The sequence below is a fragment of the Felis catus genome, chromosome C2, assembly GCF_018350175.1.
Source record: "Felis catus isolate Fca126 chromosome C2, F.catus_Fca126_mat1.0, whole genome shotgun sequence".
Taxonomy (NCBI): domain Eukaryota; kingdom Metazoa; phylum Chordata; class Mammalia; order Carnivora; family Felidae; genus Felis; species Felis catus.
The window spans coordinates 112,356,248-112,376,620 of NC_058376.1; the positions used below are offsets into that span (position 1 = coordinate 112,356,248).

The 20,373-nt window shown below is 35.1% G+C and overlaps 1 protein-coding gene across 2 annotated transcripts in view; it reads right to left on the reverse strand.

Moving 5' to 3' along the window:
- Nucleotides 1-7,196: 7,196 nt before the first annotated feature.
- LOC101092136 (arylacetamide deacetylase-like 2) overlaps nucleotides 7,197-20,373 on the reverse strand; it is a 182,475-nt gene continuing 169,298 nt past the window's right edge. For both annotated transcript variants that reach the window (XM_045037425.1, XM_003991994.4), the window contains 4 exons: nucleotides 13,707-13,929; nucleotides 11,396-11,465; nucleotides 10,304-10,475; nucleotides 7,197-7,920 (listed from right to left, as the gene is read on the reverse strand). In XM_045037425.1, the coding sequence (XP_044893360.1) occupies nucleotides 7,318-7,920; nucleotides 10,304-10,475; nucleotides 11,396-11,465; nucleotides 13,707-13,929 (1,068 nt within the window). In that variant the 3' untranslated portion in view covers nucleotides 7,197-7,317. The remainder of the gene's footprint in view (nucleotides 7,921-10,303; nucleotides 10,476-11,395; nucleotides 11,466-13,706; nucleotides 13,930-20,373) is intronic.

A 20,373-nucleotide genomic window follows, 5' to 3' on the forward strand; every position in this document is an offset into this window, starting at 1 on the left:
ATATACAGCAGCTAAATCCACAGAGACAGACCTGGAGACAAAGACAGGCTTTGTAAGACAAATGTGGGAATTTGAGCTCTATCCTGAAGGAACTGGGGAAACGCTCCATGCTGTAGAGGGTGATCGTATGTTCCTCTCACCTGAGGTCATCACCTTCACAATTACCTTGGTTTACACAATACATTATTTGGACATCCATCTATAAAGGTATTTAAAGAAAACACAAGTCTGACCTGGTATAGTTAGGCTGAGAGGGGAAAGGTACTGGAAAAAACACCCAAACACCCACAGAAGATCAGATAACTCCGAACTGTGTGTGATGCAAACACCTGCAGAGAGGACAGCAATCTTCCTCCTGTTGCTTCATAAGGCAGAAATTCACAAACTAAATCCCTGGAGTCATGACCTTTAACTTGGAACTGTAACACCATGCCTGAATATTTCAGCAAGGAGGAGAAACAATACAAGCTAAAGCCCGATGAGAGAAAAACTCTCTAAAGGCCTGGTCTTTAAAGGAAGCCCTTTAGATTTCTTTCCAAGTCAGCACGAGTGTACATAAACTTTACTGAAACCGAAAGCCTGACTTATGGCCCACCAAATGTATGTTGTATACCTGGTTTGTAAATGAGCAGCCTGAAAGAAAATCATGTTGTCTTTAAGATAGTCATCAATGCTTCTAGTCCCTGCATTCCTTGATGTTAAAACTCATGATTCCTGTCTATATGTTAATCTAAATCTTTTGAACTTTCACAAAATGTACAAATACTCATTCTCTGTAAAAACTGTTCATTCTCTGGAACACTTTCTTCCCTGTGAGAGCCTGTTTAACAGGTAGCAATGGAAAACACTACCTGGTTCTTGTCACAGGACAAGTGAGACATATTGCTTACTCCTAAAATTTCTTTTAATATTTTTAATTATTCTTGAATTATTATTCATATCTTTAGTATTTTTACAACTTATTTTTATTTATCATGTAATATGGTGTTCCACTTTATTTTCCTCAAGTTTTTATTTGCATTCAAGTTAGTTAACATATACCTGTAGTATTGGTTTCAGGAGTAGAATTTAGTGGCTCATCACCTACATATAGTACCCAGTGCTCACAACTGCCCTCCTTAAAGCCCATCACACATTTACCCCATTCCCTCACCCACTTCCCCTAAGGCAACCCTCAGTTTGTTCTCTATAGTTAAGAGTCTCTTTTGGTTTGCCTCCCCATTTTTATCTTGTTTAATTTCCTTCCCTTCCCCTATGTTCATCTATTTTGTTTCTTAAACTCACATGAGTGAAATCATAGGCTGTTTTTCTTTCTCTGATTTATTTTGCTTAGCATAATACATTCCCACTCTATCCACATCATTGCAAATTGCAATATTTCAATCTTTCTGATAGCTGAATAATATTTCATTGTATATGTATATACCACATTTTCTTTATTCATTCATCAGTTGATGGACATTTGGGCTCTTTCCATAATCTGGCTGTTGTTGATAGTGCTGCTATAAACATTGGGGTACATGTGCTACCTCGAATTTTTGTATCCTTTGGATAAATACCTACTAGTGTAATTGCTGGGTCATTGGACAGTTCTGTTTTTTAACTTTTTGAGGAACCTCCATACTGTTTTCCACCAGTTTGCATTCCCACCAGCAGTGTAAGACGATTCCCTTATTTGTTTATCCTCGCCAATATCTGTTTTTTCCTGAGTTGTTAATTTTCACCATTCTGACAGGTGTGAGGTGATATCTCATTTTGGTTCTGATTTGTATTTCCCTGATGATGAATGATGTAAGCATTTCTTATTTGAGCATTTTTTCATGTATATGTTAGCCATTTGTATGTCTTCTTTGAAGAAATATCTGTTCATGTCCTCTGCCCATTTCTTAACTCGATTATTATATATATTTTTTGGATGTTGAGTTTGATAAGTTCTTTATAGATTTTGGACACTACACCTTTATCTGATATGTCACTTGTAAATATCTTCTCTCATTCCATAGGTTGCCTTGTAGTTTTGTGGATTGTTTCTTTCATTGTGCAGAAGCTTTTTATCTCAATGAAGTCCCAATAGTTCAATTTTGCTTTTGTGTCCCTTGCCTTCAGTGATGTGTCTAGTAAGAAGTTGCTCTGGCTGAGGTCAAAGTTTGTTGCTTGTGTTCTCCTCTAAGATTTTGATGGTTTCCTGTCTCACATTTAGGCCTTTTATCCATTTTGAATTTATTTTTGTGTATAAGAATGTTGTCCAGGTTCATTCTTCTGTATGTGGCTGTCCCGTTTTCCCAACACCATTTGTTGAAGAGACTGTCTTTTTTACATTGGATATTCTTTCCTTGTTTGTCAAAGATTTGTTGATGATAAAGTTGTGGATCCATTTCTGGGTTCTCTATTCTGTTCCACTGATCTATTTGTTTTGTGCCAGTACCATACCCTCTTGATGATTACAGTTTTGTAATACAGTTTGAAATATAGAATTGTGATGCCTCCACTTTGCTTTTCTTGTTCAACATTACTTTGGATATTTGGGGTATTTTTTGGTTACATACAAGTTTTAGAATGTTTCTTCTAGCTCTGCGAAAGATGCCAATGTTATTATGATAACGTGAAATATGTAGATTGTTTTGGGTAGAACAGACATTTTAACAGTACTTGCTCTTCCAATCCATGAACATGGAAGGTTTTCCATTTGTGTCTACAATTTATTTCATTAGTGTTGTATAGTTTTCAGAGTACAGATCTTTTACTTCTTTGGTTAGGTTGATTCCTAGGTATCTTATGGTTTTTGGTGCAATTGTAAATGGGATTGATTCCTTGATTTCTCTTTTTGCTGCTTCTTTGTAGGTGTATAGAAATGCAACCAATTTCTGTACATTGATATTATATTCTGTGACTTTGTTGAATTCACGTATCAGTTCTAGAAATTTTATGGTGAAGTCTTTCAGGTTTTCTACATATAGTATCATCCATGAAGTGTGAAAGTTTGACTTCCTCCTTGCCAAGTTGGATGCCTTTTATTTCTTTTTATTATCTGATATCTGAGGCTAGGATTTCTAGTACCAAGCTGAACAACAGTGGTCAGAGTGGACAACCCTGTTGTGTTCTTGACCTTAGGGGAAAAGCTCTCAGTTTTTCTCCATTGAGGATGATATTAGCTATGGGTCTTTTGCACATGGCCTTTATGATATTGAGGTAAGTTCCATTTATCCCTACTTTCTTGAGGGTTTTTATTAAGAAAGGATACTGTGTTTTGTCAAATGCTTTTTCTGTAACTACTGAGAAGATCACATGGTTCTTATACTTTCTTTTATTAATGTGGTGTATCACATTCTCCATTAGCATGATAAATGGCTCTCTATTTCCTCATTTCCAATATGAAAGTGTCTAAAATGAGTCTCTTGTAAGAAGTATATCAATAAGTCTTGTTTTTTATCCATTATGATTCCCTATGTGTATCATGTGTATTGGAGGATTTAGTCCCTTTACATTCAGAGTAATTATTGATAAGAATTTAGTACCATCGTGCTACCCAGAAAGTCAGTATTCCTGTACATTGTCTCTGTTGCTACTAGTCTTTGTTGCCTTTGTCTCTCTTCCCCAAGTGTCGCCTTCAATAATTCTTGCAGAGCTGGTTTACTGTTTACAAACTCCGTTAGTTTTTCCTTGTGTTGGGAACTCTCTCTCTCCTTCCTTGCTAGATAAAGTATTCTTGGCTGCATATTTTTCCCACTTAGCACATTATATATATCATGCTCCTCTCTTATGGCCTGCCAGTTTTCTGTGGACAGGTCTGCTGCTAACCTTATGCATCTACCCTTGCACATTAAGGACGTTTTGTCCCCAGCTGCTTTCAGAATTCTCAATCTTTGTATTTTGCAAGTTTCACTATGATGTGTCTTGGTATTGTCCTGTTTTGGTTGATTCTGAGGGGAGTTCTTGGCCTCTTGGATTTGAATGCCTGTTTCCTTCCTCAAATTAGTGAAGTCCTCAGCTGTAATTTGTTCAAATAAACCTTCTTTTTCTCACTCTTCCTCTTCTGGGACTCCTTTTATACAGATATTATTATGCTTTGTGGATCACTTAAGTATATATTCATGATCTAATAGTTTCCTTTCCCCCTTCTTTTCAGCTTCATTATTTTCTGTAATTTTATCTTCTGTATTACCTATCCATTCCTCTGTCTCTTCCATCTTCATTATGATTACATCCAGTTTTGCATTTCAGTTATACTGGCATTTTTTTATTTTGACCTGACTAGTTTTTAAGTATTTTATCTGGTGTCTTCTATGCTTTTCCCGAGCCCAGCTAGCATTCTTATGACTGTTGTTCTAAATTCTTGTTCAGATATATGGCTTATATCTGTTTTTGAGCAAATCCCTACATGTGGTTTCTTCTTGATCTGTCTTTTGAGCAGAATCCCTCTGTCATGTCATTTTGTCTAGGTTTCTCTTTCTTCATGTTATGAAAGCTTGTTATGCTTCCTGCTCCTGACAGTAATACTATATTAAGAAGGGTTCATACACCGTCCAGGGCATAGCACTTCAGGAAGTGTTTCTGGTGTGTGCTTTGTGCACTTTGCTGTTGTGTTTTTGCTGCTCTTTTCCACAGGTCAGTCCTCTGTAGAGTTCCTCCTTTCTTGCATGGAGGATTGTTTGGACCTTTAACTAAGTGTGCTTTGATTTGTTAAAATAAGCCCGATCCAAAAAAAGAGAAAATGAAAAGGAACTAACAAAACACCAGACAAAAAACTATAAGCCTGATTTCAAAGAAAACGAGAGAGAGAGAGAGAAAAAAAGGAAGCAAATGTAAAAACAACCAAACAAAAACTACAAGCCTGAATCTAAAGAATGAGAAAAAAGAAATCCTGGTCCTATTTCTATCAGAACTGAAACTCACGCTTTGGAGCACTCTATGATGTGTACACTTGGCGCATGCATTTGTTCTATGTGCGACAGGCTTTCTGCACTGGTTCACAGTCAGACCTGCCTTAAGATGCACCTGCAATATGCAGAGGTTGGGGTTTGGTATAAGTGGCTCCAGCCTGCATCGCGGGCATTTTTTTTTTTTTTTTTGCTCACTGAGCAAAGTCCACTGAAGTCCAACAGTGCTGGTGGGTGGGGTGAAGATGACATCATCCCACTCTCTCCTCCCTGGAGAGGGAAGCTCTCACCCACCCCTATTCAGGAAACCCTTAAAGACAAGTGAACCAACTCCCCTCTTGGGTTTCAGACTTCTGTCAGATACCTGCCTGTGCCAGGCCCTCAAACACCTGGCACCACAATCTCCTGTGTTTTATCTCTGGCATGGTTGGGATTCAAAATTCCAAATCTTAAAGAGCCTGACAAGGTGTGGACCCACTCCCTTCCTCTGGAGGAGACTTCACTGTGCTATGTCTGGTGCCATTTTGTCCCAGAAAAGCAGCTGCATGACCTCACAGGTGCTTGGAGTTTAAGTTGAAGTACAGTGAAAAACAGTGACCAAGTTACCTGCCCTCTCTGTGCACTTCTGTCCCTTGCTGATGAATGGCCATTCAATGATGCTCTCCGGGTCTTTTGCCCTTGGAGAAGCAATATACCCTTCTCTGTATGTACTCCAAGAGGGGGAATGTTTTCTCCCCATGCAACACAGGGGATACCTCCACCTTCCTTCTCTCCAGGAGCACCACTGCCCGTATGGCTTGACTATAGCATATGTTGTGGACTCCTAAAATCTCAGAATTTTGAGCTCTTCTGTTTGTAAAAACTTGCAATAGTCAGTTCCTCCCAACTCCCCATTTTGGCGAAGTGTTTTTCTAGTAGGAACCCTATGTGCTACTGTTTCTCCCCAGCTCACTCTCTCCTCTCCCTGTGCCACTGTGGGCTTCTCTCCCCCAATTCACATCTCTGCACTTCATACTTGACAAGTTCTCGCCCTCTAATTGTGGAAATACTTCTCTTAATCCTCAGATCAATTTCCTAAATGTTTGAAGTGATTTGATGTTAATCTAACTATGTTCGAGGAACAAGGCAAGTCCAGGGCCCCTTAATACTCTACCACCTTAATTAACCCTCTATTGTGTTCCACTTTTGTTCTTCCACATAGAAATTCATCATTGATATTGGGATTCTGTATTTTCTAGTCTGTTTTACTGCTTATCTTTGTCTTCTCCCACACTGAACCAATATTGATTTATGTGACATATTATAGAATGATTCAAACAGCATTAAAGGATTGCAAAAGTTTCTTACTCAATAACTTTATGTTAATATGTAGTAAAACCAAATTTATAAATAAGTTATCAAAGTTATACCTATAATTTCATGACACAACCTATGTGTCCCCCATGTGAGAGCACATCACCCAGGATTTTATGTCATCCTAGTATTTTCAGGTCATTAGAACTACATTCTGCTTCTTTATTTAATCAGTGTTCAGTATGTGACTAGAAACTTTCTCGGATTGATAATATAGCAATCAATATTTTTAAAAGTTTGAGTGTTGGGTGGGGGTGAGGGGGTGCCTCAGTGGCACAGTTGCTTAAGCATCTGACTCTTGATCTCAGCTCAGGTCATGATCTCACAGTTCATGACAGTTCATGAGTTCGAGTCCTGCAATGGGCTCAGCACTGATGGCATGAAGCCTGCCTGGGATTCTGTCTCTCCTTCTCTCTGCTCCTCCCCGACTTGTGCTCTCTCTCAAAATAAATAAATAAACTTAATTTTTACAAAAAGCATAGTGAGAGCTAAATATTTAGGCTTTTGAAAGAATTTATAGTCTACATGTTAATCCTTTCCTTCTATAAGAAACTGAGCAATATATTTGAAAGCAGATTTTGTTTGTATTAGGTGAATTGAAAAAAAATAAAAAACCTAATGGAATTTACATTTGGTGAATACAATTAACGTATGGACCATTAATTGAAAAAGCAGGTTTTCAATATAATGTAGTTTTCCTCCTACACACAAATGCTATCGTGATTTTTCTTCTTTAAAATTTCTCCCACTTACCACTACCATTCCTATCACTACCTGGATACTCTCCTGCTTGTTTTGTTTATAATCACACTTTTTTTTAAAAAAAATTTACTATTATTGGTGCATATTTAAAACTTATCAAGCAAAATAAATTGTATTTAATGGGATTAATACAGTGAATCTCTACATTTATTAAGATCCAAATTTAGGGAAATTAAGTAACTTGTTCAAAGGTACACAGTAATCTTTGTTTTTAAACTTACATTTATTCAAAAAGAATATCATTGTTCTGTTCCTTAAAGTCACAAACTTTCAAATATAACCTTTGGATTATATTACTAAATAATTAGCTAGCTACATGTACTATTTATAGATTTTCTTCAAGCCAATTAATATATTTATCACTTATTCTAATGCCTACATTTAAGTAAAATGGTGATGTCATGAAAAAAAGTGCTCCATGGATCCCATCCTCTATGTGGTCATGAGAAACGTTAACTGCAGCATTTCGAAGTCGTGAAACATATATAAGTCCATCATCTCTTAGGATATCATGTTCACAGGTGATGATATAAGTTAGTGGCAATTTTTCTAATTGGGAATCAGTGACTAACAAGGGTGATAACCTGCTATCCAAAAGTACTGGATATGAAGAATTAAGCTTCCCAATAATTGGTTCAGTATATATGTGATTCCTTCTATATTTTTCAGGAAGAAGAGTACTCCAGTTAACCAACTTGAACAGATGTCTTGATCCATGGGGCATATGTTGATTTTCTCTCACTGCTTGGGCCAGTGCTTTATCCTTGGTCAAGTACAGGCATCCCATTTTAATTGCCATATCCCTTGACAGAATCGGACCATGCTCATTTTGTCGGTGAGAGGGCATTAAAACATCCACCGCCTGCAAGCCAGGGTAAATTAAAACTTGTGCCTTAATTTTATTTTTGAATTCTGGATCATTTTGTACCTGAAAAAAATTGATGATAAAACGTGAAAAGACTCCAAACTATACGATTGGGAGGTTTTACTCCAATAATATGAGCAGTTATGATGTAAATAGTTACAAAACCAATACAGGACCTAATGGTTATTTCTTTTTATAATATTTAGACTTTATTTTAAGGGCATTAAAATGCATGTATCAGCCCGCTTTCAGCAGTTATGATAAACATATACATCAAACACTTACACATGTTTATTCATATATGACCATGAAATAAAATTATAATAATGAGATTCTTAGAGAAGATTACGAGCTATGTTTAAAAATCACTTTTTGATCTAAAGTAACCTGAGAAGATAGACTATAACAATAAAATATGAATGCTCAAACACACATACTAACTAAATTTAGAAGGAGTTGGACCAAGTTAAAGGAAATATTCCTAATATACAAGTTGCCTTCTGGAGAACATAATGTATTGTGATGGTAAATAAGCAGAGGAATTTATGAAAATTTGAAGGGCAGGCAAAGACATGGAGCATTGTATCTGGAGTTTCTCTTTCTTACCAGAGGTACGAGATATCCTAAGCTCTCAGTGATGGGGTGAGAAAAGCTACCATATATTCCCCGTTTCTTCTCTCTTAGTCCTAAACACTACAGGAGAGTTAATCTCTCAAGAAAAATTACCTGAGCCACAGACCAGCTTCTACAACTATGACATCTGGGCAAATGGCTATTCCTGCTGCCATAGCACATGTAAGTCTAGGTATCTGGAGAGTGATTTTGAAAGCCAATCCCCTCACCAAAGTAGGTGACATACCAAATGAGGCAATTAACTGTAATCTCAGTAGTACCTCACAAGAGGAAATGATATCCAGCCAACTCTAAAATGTATACTCATTGTATAGTCAGTGCCACAAGTTCATAAAGAAGCTAAGACCAATTTCCCTAACAGAATCTCTCCTATGCCCTTGATCCCTCCCTAGCATCCTCAGACAGATAATTTTCTAGAAAAAAAAAATGGATCATCTCATAAACTGAGTGGAAGAAACGGTGACCATATAAACAAAAATGAAGCAGAGAGATTCAACAGATACGTTCTCAAGCTAGTAAAAGTGATCCCACAAAATAAGTAAATAGATTCTGCTGATTGTAAATGTATATGTCCCTCCTCTTATGCTAATTTTGTTCCATAAGTGGTTTTGGGAGTAGGAACTATGTGTGGGGCTGAATTCAATTTTCAAATATATCAATTGTTTGGATGGTTATTACTGAACTATACAAAGCAAGAGTTTAGCCTAGGCCATTGTTCTTCTTCATCACAGTAGTGATTCTTCCACACAAGCATGGCACATGCCCCAAATGCTATCTGATGACATTCTACTGGATTTAAAACATGGATTACAATAATGCCAAATGCTTGGAAGATTTTACAATTTAGCTAAGTAGAACAAAAAATCCCTTGTGATATTCAATAGTAGTTCCTAGACATTGTCCTATTTTTCTGAAACTTGATGGCTGAATCAAATCCTTATTTAGCAATATATGTAGTTTCCCCTTAATGCCTCTAAAGCCACATCTGTCTACAGAAAAAATTATGCAAAAGGACATTAGGTTGGTTTTATATATTTGCCATTTCACAGTGTAAAACACAAACCAACTTTGGAAAACGGCATGGAGGTTCCTCAAAAAATTAAAAATAGAACTACACTAGGACCCAGCAATTGTACTACTAGGTATTTTTCCAAAAGATACCAGAATGCTGATTTGAAGGGGCACAAGTACCCCAATGTTTATAGCAACGCTTTATAAACAGCCAAATTATGGAAAAAGCCCAACATCCACCAACTAATGAATGGAAAAAGCAGATGGGTATATACATACAATGAAATATTTCTCAGCAATCAAAAAGAATGAAATCTTACCATTTGCAATAACGTGGATGGAATTAGAGTATGTTATGCTAAGTGAAATAAGTTAGTCAGAGAAAGACAAATTCCATACGATTTCACTCATACATGGAATTTAAGAAATAAAACAGATGAACATAGGGGAAGGGAAGCAAATTAATATAAAAACAGAGAGGGAGGCAAACATAAGAGACTCTTAAATCCAGAGAACAAACTGAGGGTTGCTGGTGGGGTGTTGGGTGGGGGGGATGGGCTAAAGAAGTGATGGGAATTAAGGGGGGAACTTGTTGGGATGAGCATTGGGTGTTATCTGTAAGTGTTGAATCACTAAATTCTATTCCTGAAATCATTATTATGCTATATGTTAAATAACTTGGATTTAAATTTTAAAAAACACACACAAGGCCAATAAAAATATCCTAACAAATAAAATGATTCTTTTGTGTTAGAATTATAACGTATGTGTACTATCAACATATATAACACATAAAACATACCAGTTGAGTAACTTCTGCTGCCAATGTGCCCCCAGAACTATCACCTGAAATACAGATTCGGGAAGGATCCACTCCATATTTTGCAAGAATGTTATCCTGTAGAAAGAATCTGACCACAGAAAGGACATCTTCAAGGGCAACAGGAAATTGATATTGAGGAGCTAGCCTATAGCTTAAGAAAAAAAAGAGAAAGTAACAAAGCATATATAATTAAACTTCAGTTGCATGTATCTAAGCAACTCAGTTTAACCAACAGGTCCAATAAACCAAATTGGCCCCACTCTGAAATTTTAATCTCACCAATTGAACCCAGATTTACTACCAACTTCTATTTTTAAAATAAAAAGTAAATTCTGGTATAAAGGTTTTAAAATGTTGGCTCTATGGGAAGATGAGAGAGACAAGGATTGTGTCTTTATCCTCGTAAAATTGCATGTACACTTTTCAGCAAAACAACAATTAGTAGGGGAGATGCTCTGTAGTGTTCATCAGATTCTCAATGTAATTGGTAATTCAAATTTTTTCAGAACCACTGCTGGGAGGACACAAGAGATTTTAAAAGCATCAAATCAGAGAGTAAATGATTTGAAAGTGTCTAATATAAGAAATTTATTAAGGTTAAAATTCTTCAAGATGACATTCCATGTTTTAGATCATGAGCACTACTTAGAAACTTGATTCAAAATAAAATCCTTATAATATTTGAGAAAAAATAAACTTTAATTTTAAATGCAAAAAATTAAAAGCTTTGAAATATAAGTATTTAAGTATAGTAAGTTATTTGGCTCAATGGTTGGAAAGTCATTTGTAAATTCAGGCATACTCTACTTCACCCTCAGTATGAAGAATTTTCTTTTCCCATCTCTCCTATAAATTACATAGTGCAGATATACACCTAGAGACTTCAAGCCCAAAACATGTTAGAGTTTCTTGGTAAGTGAGAAGCTAGAAAGTACTTGACATTTGCTAGTCTTTCCAGTATATTTTTGGAAATTCAGGAAAAAATCATGAGCAACTAAGATCTCTCACTCTGACAATGCCTTAAAATTCTGAGATAGTCCCAAATTAAAAAAAAAAAAATGATTGCCTTACTCTATTCCCACAACAACAGCACCAAGTTTATTTGCTGTCCATCTATTCAGGAAGTCATAAGCCGTCTGCCCTGAAATGAAAGAAAAAAAAAGAAGAATATAAAAGTGTACCCTGTCAATAAAGAACAATAGAAAACCATCTATATTTGTGGATAGTGACTGAAATATGATTAACTGGCGGAATCCCTCTATTTTCACTTTTTCTGTTGCGATGTAGAAGGATTCAAAGATATAAGATTTGATGACTACCACCAAATGGAGAATGTCATTGCAGAAGAAAATATACTTAAAGACAGAGTCATGAGAATGCATAAAGACCTCAGAGAAATAAATGTTAAGTACAAGTGATGTAAGAATTTGGAGAAAAGTGGCGGCATAAACTAAAACCACGAAGGAAAATAACTGGTGATAAAATTCCTTGGGAAATCAGCCAGTGGGTGGGAGTGGGTAAGTTTGAAAAGTTTAAAGAACTAAATAAAAGAGCATTGCAGATTCAAAAGCTACAGAAAGGAATACTGGGAAACATGAACACTTATAAAGTATAAAAATGGAGAACCTGTTTTTGTGTTTGTTTCTATTTGTATTGTTTTGGAGAGGGAGATACAGATGAAGGGAAAGGCGAGAGGCAAAAGGAAGTTCAAAGAAATTTGTTTCACACAACCAAAGGAGTAGAGGGTGAAATGTCCATTTCAGTGAAACAGAAGGGAATGGCCATTCTCAAATTACACAGCTTAAAGAAGTATTCAAAAGGGGAAAACAAACTCCACAGTGTATAGAAATGAGTCTGAGAAATAAAAGAGGACTACGTACAGAGAAGGATTTGGGAACAAAGGAGAAGAGGTAGTAACACTTAGGAGTCAACTGGGATGACATGCTTGTAGGTAGAAAAATGAAATAGAAGTACTGATAAACCAAATAATAGGAGGAAAGTAGAGAGCAAAGTAGAGAGATTCAACTGTGCCCGAAGATAAAAATGCCTTTTCCTAGGACACAGTTAGAAAGAAGTGAAGCTGAGGATTAATAAGGTGCTAATAATTTTTCAGGACATTTGAAAGTCCTTATGTGGGAGGAGGGGAGCAGTGGTGGATTATGGACATACATCCCTGATAGCTCAGGAGGGATCAGCTGAGGGCTGGAAAGAGTGCTGAAGGTTTACAATAGTCATCGGCATGAAGGAGAGGAAGTAAGGACATATAGGACACAGCATCTTAAAGCCACATGATGAGGCTGCTCACTAGTAGTGTGAGGGTGAATGCTGTGGGTCCTGCTGACAAGCTTAGTTTTGACTACTGGTTCTACCACTTACTAACAGTAGGACTTTGAACAAGTTACTTTATCATTCTCTATTCCTTTATTTCTAAGATTGTGACAATAGTACCTAAGAATGTGCTTACCTAACAAAATAAAAGTTGACCATCCACCTGATTACAGTTGCATATGTAGTAGTCTTGAAACATTAACAGATCATGGAGTCAATCTGGGTTTAATGACCCAGGCTGTGGGTTCTTCAAGGAAAGGAGCCTTACCATTAGCTTCTTCTATCTTCTGAGGGTCTTGTAAAACATTCTTTGTGTTTTATGCTGTGTGGTGACTCCATAATACTGACATTCTACAAGCAACTCTGTATATATGTTAATATGTATAACTCAGTGTGTGTATGTTAGAGCATGTTTGAGTTTGTGTCTGTGTGAATGTTTGTGGAATGTATAAGCATTTTAGCTACTCCACTAGCATTTCTTAAAATCATCTCCAACACTAGACGGGGATAGCATTTATGGGAAGAGCTGATTACACAGTTCTATTTTATGTTTTATTTTAAGTTCAGAATTATGCATTGGATTCTAAGTCCCAAAACAAGTATTGTTGTATCACAGTCTACAATATGAACATGTATTTGCTACTTGGAAGTTGTAAATAATATCAGTTCTGACTCACCATTTACAATATCTTGTTCACTTCTATCTTTCTGAACCTGAAGTCAGGTCATTTGGTAATTTCAAAGTTAGGTTTTAAGGTTAATAATTGAATTTCCAATTTTACAATGTCAATGTAACTTTATTTGATAAAGTTTTTCAAAAAAATAAAATCTAATATACTTATTTTCTAAGAAGTTTGTGAAAAATATGTCTAAACTATGATTGGTAAAGTCTCTAAGATACATACACATAGTCACAAACACAAATAACATAGAAATAAAGTTCTGTCAGTTATATATACAAATATATTTGAATATATATCTACATAATATGCAACACACACACACACACACACACACACACACACACACGTTTGCTTATATAAGATACACTTACTGCAACTTCCCATAACAAAGGCACCACCATGAATAAAAATTACAGCCCGTCTCTGGCTTTCTGACTTCTTCTTTGGCAAGTACAAACACACTGGAATGTCAGTAAACTTTGTATCCATCACTGTAATGTTTTCATCTGAAATTAGTACTGTATGGTCCAATTTCAGTAACATGGTAAATAATTCAGCATAACTAATAAGACCCATATTTTCCAATAACGTAGCCTGTTAAAAAAATTTCAAACATTGAATATTTCAATTTTAAGTAATACCAAATGCATAGAAAGATGCAACCAAAATGGAAGAAGGAATAATATAACACCCTAGAGTTCTTATTGCACATCCTGACACATATACTATTGTTGCTTCTAGATAAATCTTAAGTATGTTGTATTTTGGAATAAGAGTAATCTCATTAAATGTCATCATTGTACTGTGGCTACTTATTTTTTAATTCTAAACTTTTATCTGAAAAATTATCTGAGAAATAATAGAGTTTATACTTCTTAAAAAAACTATTTCTTTTTTAAAAGTTTATTTTGAGAGAAAGAAAGCGTAAGTAGGGAAGGGGCAGAAAGAGAGAGAATCCGAAGCAGGCTCCACACTATCAGTGTGGAGCTCAAACGCATGAACCGTGAGATCATGACCTGAGCTGAAGTCAGACACTTAACTGACTGAGCCATCAGGTACTCCAGATTTTATACTTCTTTATGTATATAATCTCAATATTTTCATGTTATTTCATTGGTCAGTCAATTTTATTTAAAATTTTAGAAGCATCTGGTTATCACATTACTAATAAAGCTATTTTAGTTATTTCAACTACAAATAGGTTATTTTTTTTATTTAAAAAATGCTTGAAGAAAAAACGCTACTTTAAATAAAACTATCTTTAGTATTTTTGGTAAGTTTTATAACATCTTTGTAACATTTCAAAGAATAGTTCACATATAAAGAATCCTGAAATACTGTGGGGACAAAAGAATATTACAGAGCATTTACAATACCTATATGAGGTGGTTATAATTTTACTAGGTGTTAAAGATCATCTAACTCATCTGCTTTAACATTGGGAATACTGACACCTGGTAAGTCCAATTTACTGACCAAAATAAGATAACCAGTAATTAGCAAAGCAAAATGTAAATCTATTTTTCTAGGCCACTGTTACACAAGGCAGGTATTCCTCTACATAAAAGTACTAAATTATGTTTTTTTATAATAACCCATAAAAATGGAAGGAAAGAAGTTATTAAGTACTAGAACAATAGGAAAAGATTGTATAATAGGAAGAATTTGAATTTTAAAAATGACAGTTGTATGAGGAATAATAAGTTGTTGACACGATATGGCCTTAAAGCCGCCATTTTGACATTGACACTTTAAGTAGCTTTAAAATACCATTAAGCTCTCAATTAAAACATATATAGATACCCATATATATATTTATATCTTATTATATATTAGAAATATATGTTATATCTTATATATTAGAATACATATACATTATATAATAGAAGTATGTATCTTATTACATATTAGAAACATATATTTATATAATATATAGTATATGTCTCTATATAGTACTTATATATTTGTATAACATTATTTATAATATTTATATGTCAAACATTTGTCAAGTAGACAGCCATATCTAATCCATAATATATACTTATCTTTAGGGATTGGAAATAGGCTAGGTCAGAGAGATAATACCAAATTTCAAATTCCATGTTATAGACATCTTTTGCCTTTAGAATCTGAGTAGACATAAACATCCCTTATTTTGGTAACAGTGTTCTAGTCACTTTAGGGAGCTACCAACTCCCATTATTTGAAACCTTTGATGAGCCAGTTGATCAAGGATAACCACTCACTAGTTAAGAGGTGAGAAAGTAAACTTAAGGTAGATTTAGTGCACTATCCTTGAAAACTGGATCTTAAGCAGAGAGACAAAAAGAATGAGAACAATGAGAGATGAGAGAGAGGCAGACACAGAATCCAAAGCAGGCTCCAGACTCTGAGCTGTCAGCACAGAGCCCAATCAGGGCTCGAATTCACCAACCACAAGATCATGACCTGAACCTAAGTCAGATGCTTAACAAACTGAGCCACCCAGGCGCCCTCATTTTCAACAATTTCTTAATCTTAGTTGAAAATACACCAAGACCTAACTGGTGAAATGATATGCCAAAGTCAGAAAATAACTTCAGGCAACACCTCAGCAAGACCTTGGGATCTTCATACTAGGCTCATCGCACTTTCACTGAGACCCAACTCTCTTGTCACTCATTTATTCCCAAATCTTTAAGAGATTTCTCCAATTCTGCTGGGCTTTCAAATTTAAAATCTTCTCCACATTTTCAGGGATCTCCTTAAAGTGGCATTTGCAATTTTCTTAGACATAATGTTATTGCTTTCTAATGCATATTTTCTTCTATCTGGAATTATTTATTTTTTTGTTATGTGATGCTTGTATTTACCTATTTTTCTTCATAAATATTATTTTCCTTGCTTGGATGCCTTTTTCTAGAAACAGAACATTTTACGTATCTCTTTGAGGCAGACATTTTGAAGAAGACACATTCAAACTTTGATGTCAAAATAGAAAATAACTATTTTTTTTTTAGCTAAGTAACATCCACAGCAGACATCCCCATCTCTTATCACCTCTTGACCCCAATCTCATCATAAGGCAGTCATAAGAGGTAAAATTGTTTCATTGTATAAGGAGATGAATTTGAACAAATGCTTGGAGGTTGAAGCATTGAAAGGGAAAAAGTCAATGCTTTGCCAAAATAGTCCTTAGAATGCCTGCAAATAAACATTACATATCCCTTCTCTAGAAAGTTTTTTCAGATGATCCTGACGAAAAGGAGACACTAGTCTAGGAAAGCAACAGAGGAAATGGAGGTGCAATGAGAAGACACATTTTTTAGGAAAAATTTATCTTATTTGCTATGTTTGGGGAATTAAGGAGACGAGTGAGTCATTTGACTTTTTAATAACCCATCTGTTTATTTTCATCCTGCTCTCAATAGTCGCTCCAAACCTGTTACTTACTTTACCTCCATTTGTCATTTCCTTCAATTACAGTTAGTTATCATCTGATAAAAGCCAGATCATTCAGGGATAAAATGAGTGATGAGGCTCAAGTTATGGCAAGAAATGAAAAGAGATGTTAATTTTCTTCTCTTCCTCCTTACATTACTTATCTATTTTTTTGCAAGGAAACCATGGACTTAAGTACCATAAATTATTTGTTTTTCCAATATCCATAAGCTCTGGATCAATTTGTCCCAAGTCAAACCATTGAATGATCAACTCTTAAAGATTGTTTGTCAAAGAATATATTCAGGGGATGGAAATATTTTCCAAATTTACCACAAAGTAGTTTTATACTATATTCTTCCTGAATATATTTAACAAATATATTTGTTTCAAAACATGTATTTATGAATTTCAATATTTTCTTCTCAACTTATTTTTCTTGGAATCTTAAAGAATATATTCATGGTGAATACATTTATGAGTTATTGAGTTTTATTTGTAATGAAGTAGTTAAAATGAAAGGTTTTGATGGCTTTCTTTGGCCAAGATAAAGCTCACTAAAGCCTATCTCTCCTACTTATTACAACTAAAAACTCTAGACAGAAAAGAATCTACCTGAGCATGCTGAAAGGTAAACAAAAAAAAAAAAAAAAAGAATTTGAGGAAGTCAAAACTGGAAGAAATATTCATAAGAGAGTTTCACCTTTTTTTTTCTCTCTTGCCCTCTGGCTTTGACCTGAAGTCACACTAAGCCCTTTAACAACCCAGGAGATGAAAACAAATATCCCCAGAGAAATCCTTGATTTCCAGGTATTGGACTGGGAAATACATATCTTATACAGCAGAGTATGAATGGGGGGAGGGAGGCGGGTCTCATTTTCTTTTCCTTTCTTTTTCTCCCTTTTTCTCTCTTGTCAGGCTCCAAGGCCAGTTCCATCTGCAGACAGCAGCTTTTCCACCGTGGTGAAGGCAGGCATGTAAAACACTGAGCAAAGATTCTCTGCCCAGAGAAATTGTGAAAAGGGTCTTCTGTTATCCAAAGAGTATTAAGGAATAATACATTATTTTTCCTTATTTTTTCTCTCAAAGCTTCACCCTGAAGGTGGACCCAGTTATGTAGAACTGTAAAATATAATGGATGACAAAAACCCTAACTAAAAATTGTCTTTCTGGCCAGAAACACTGGCGAGAGGGAATATCAGAATTCAGAAATCAAGGAAGAAAGGGTGAATGAAATTAACAAATTAATATTCCTTCTGAAATTATTTAAAATATTTATTACTGTTGAAAACAAAATGTGTTAACATATATGGGGGTTAATGCATATAAATACAATACACATGACACCTATATATACAAGTGTCAGGGTAAAGAGACCTATGTGATTGAAATTTTATGCGCTATGAAAAGTGGTAAACTATTAAATCTATGTAAGCTATGAAAAGTTACTAGGGTTAAAGAGATGCATTCCATCATTATAAAAATCAATTTACCAAGGCAATAGTGCAAAATGAATAAACATTTATAAACAGAACTCAAAAATACATGAAACAAAACTGAATGAATTGTGAAGAGAAATAGATAATCCACGTAATTATAAATGTCAACACTTCTCACTTGGTAATTGAGGGAAAAAAATAGACAGAAAATCATTAAAGATATAAAATGCCTGAATAACTTTGTCATTTATAGAATGAACAAAAATGGCAGAATATAGAACCTTTTTATTTTAAATTTTTTTTTCAACGTTTTTATTTATTTTTGGGACAGAGAGAGACAGAGCATGAACGGGGGAGGGGCAGAGAGAGAGGGAGACACAGAATCAGAAACAGGCTCCAGGCTCCGAGCCATCAGCCCAGAGCCTGACGCGGAGCTCGAACTCACGGACCGCGAGATCGTGACCTGGCTGAAGTCGGACGCTTAACCGACTGCGCCACCCAGGCGCCCCTAGAACCTTTTTAAATGCATATGGAATTTTCACTAAAATACACCACATTCTAAGCCATAAAACAAATAAACTGGAAGAACTTGAGTTCACAGAAACTATGTTCTCTGACTATAATAGAATTAAGCTAGGATTCAAAAACAGAAGATAGAAAAATTGCCAGATATTACAAAGTAAAAAAAAATAGTTTTAATAAAAATTGTACATATTTAAGGTGTACTACATACTTGATTTGATATGCATATACATAGTGAAATGATCGCTATAGTCAAGATAATTAACATATCTCCTTACAGTTATCTTCTTTGTCTATGTGGTGAGAGCCCTTGAAATCTACTCTAAGCAAATTTCCAGTATCCAATACAGTGTTATTAACTATAGCCATGTTATGAAATATTAGATCTCTAGATTATTCATTCTACCTAACATCTCTTCACTCCTACTACCCACCCCTGGCAACTACCATTCTACTCTCTACTTTTATGTATTAGACTTTGTTAGATTCCATATATAAGTGAGGTCATGTAGTTTTATTTTTCTGTGTCTGGCTTATTTTACTTAGCATAATACCCTCTGGGTTCATTTATATTGTCGCAAATGGCAGGATCTCCTTCTTTTTTAAGGCTCAGTAATATTCCATTGTATATATGTACTTTTTTTTATTCACTCATCCACTGATGGACATTTAAGTTGTTTCCATATTTTGGCTATTGTGAGTAATGCTGGAATCAATTTGAAAGAGCACATATCTCTCATTTTCTTTGGAAGAAGGATCTGGAGGAGGGATTTCTGGATCATATGATAGTTTTATTTTTAGTTTCTTGAGGAACCTCCATATTGTTTTCCATTGTGGTTCTACCAATTTACATTGCCACCAACAGAGCACAAGAGTCCCTTTTTTCTACATCTTTGCCAACACTTGTTTTTATCTTTTTCATAACAGCCATCTGAAAAGGTATGAGGTGATGTCTCTGTGATTTTGATTTTCATTTCTCCAATGATTAGTGATCTCAAGCACCTTTTCATATACCTGTTGGCCATTTATATGTCTTCTCTGGGGGGGGGGGATGTTTATTCTGGCTATTTTCCTATTTTTAAAATTAAAAAAATTGCTATTGAGTTGTATGAGCTCCTTACATATTTTAGATGTTAGCTCTTATCAGAAATGTAGTCTGCAAATATTTTTTCCCATTCTGCAGATCGCATTTTCATCTTGTTTCTTTCGCTGTGCAGAGACTTTTTAGTTTGATGTAATGCCACTTGTCTATTTTTGCTTTTTGTTACTTGCACTTTTGGTGTCATGTCAAAATGTCATTGCCAGTGCCAATGTCAAGGAGCTTTTGCCTTATGTTTTCTTCCAGGATTTTTTATGGTTTCAGATTAAAATCTGAAGTCTTTCATCATTTTAAATGGATTTTTGTGTATGGTATAAAACTAGAGTCCAGTTTTTTTTTTTTGCATATGAATATCCAGTTTTCTCAACACTATTTATTGAAGAGATTACCCTTTTTCCATTGTGTATTCTTGGTGCCTTTATCAAAAATTAATAGACTATACATGCTTTAGTTTATTTCTGGACTTTCTATTCTGTTCCTTTGGTTTATGTGTCTTTTTATGCCAATGCCATATTGTTTTTATTGCTATAACTTTGTAATACAGTTTGAAATTGAGTA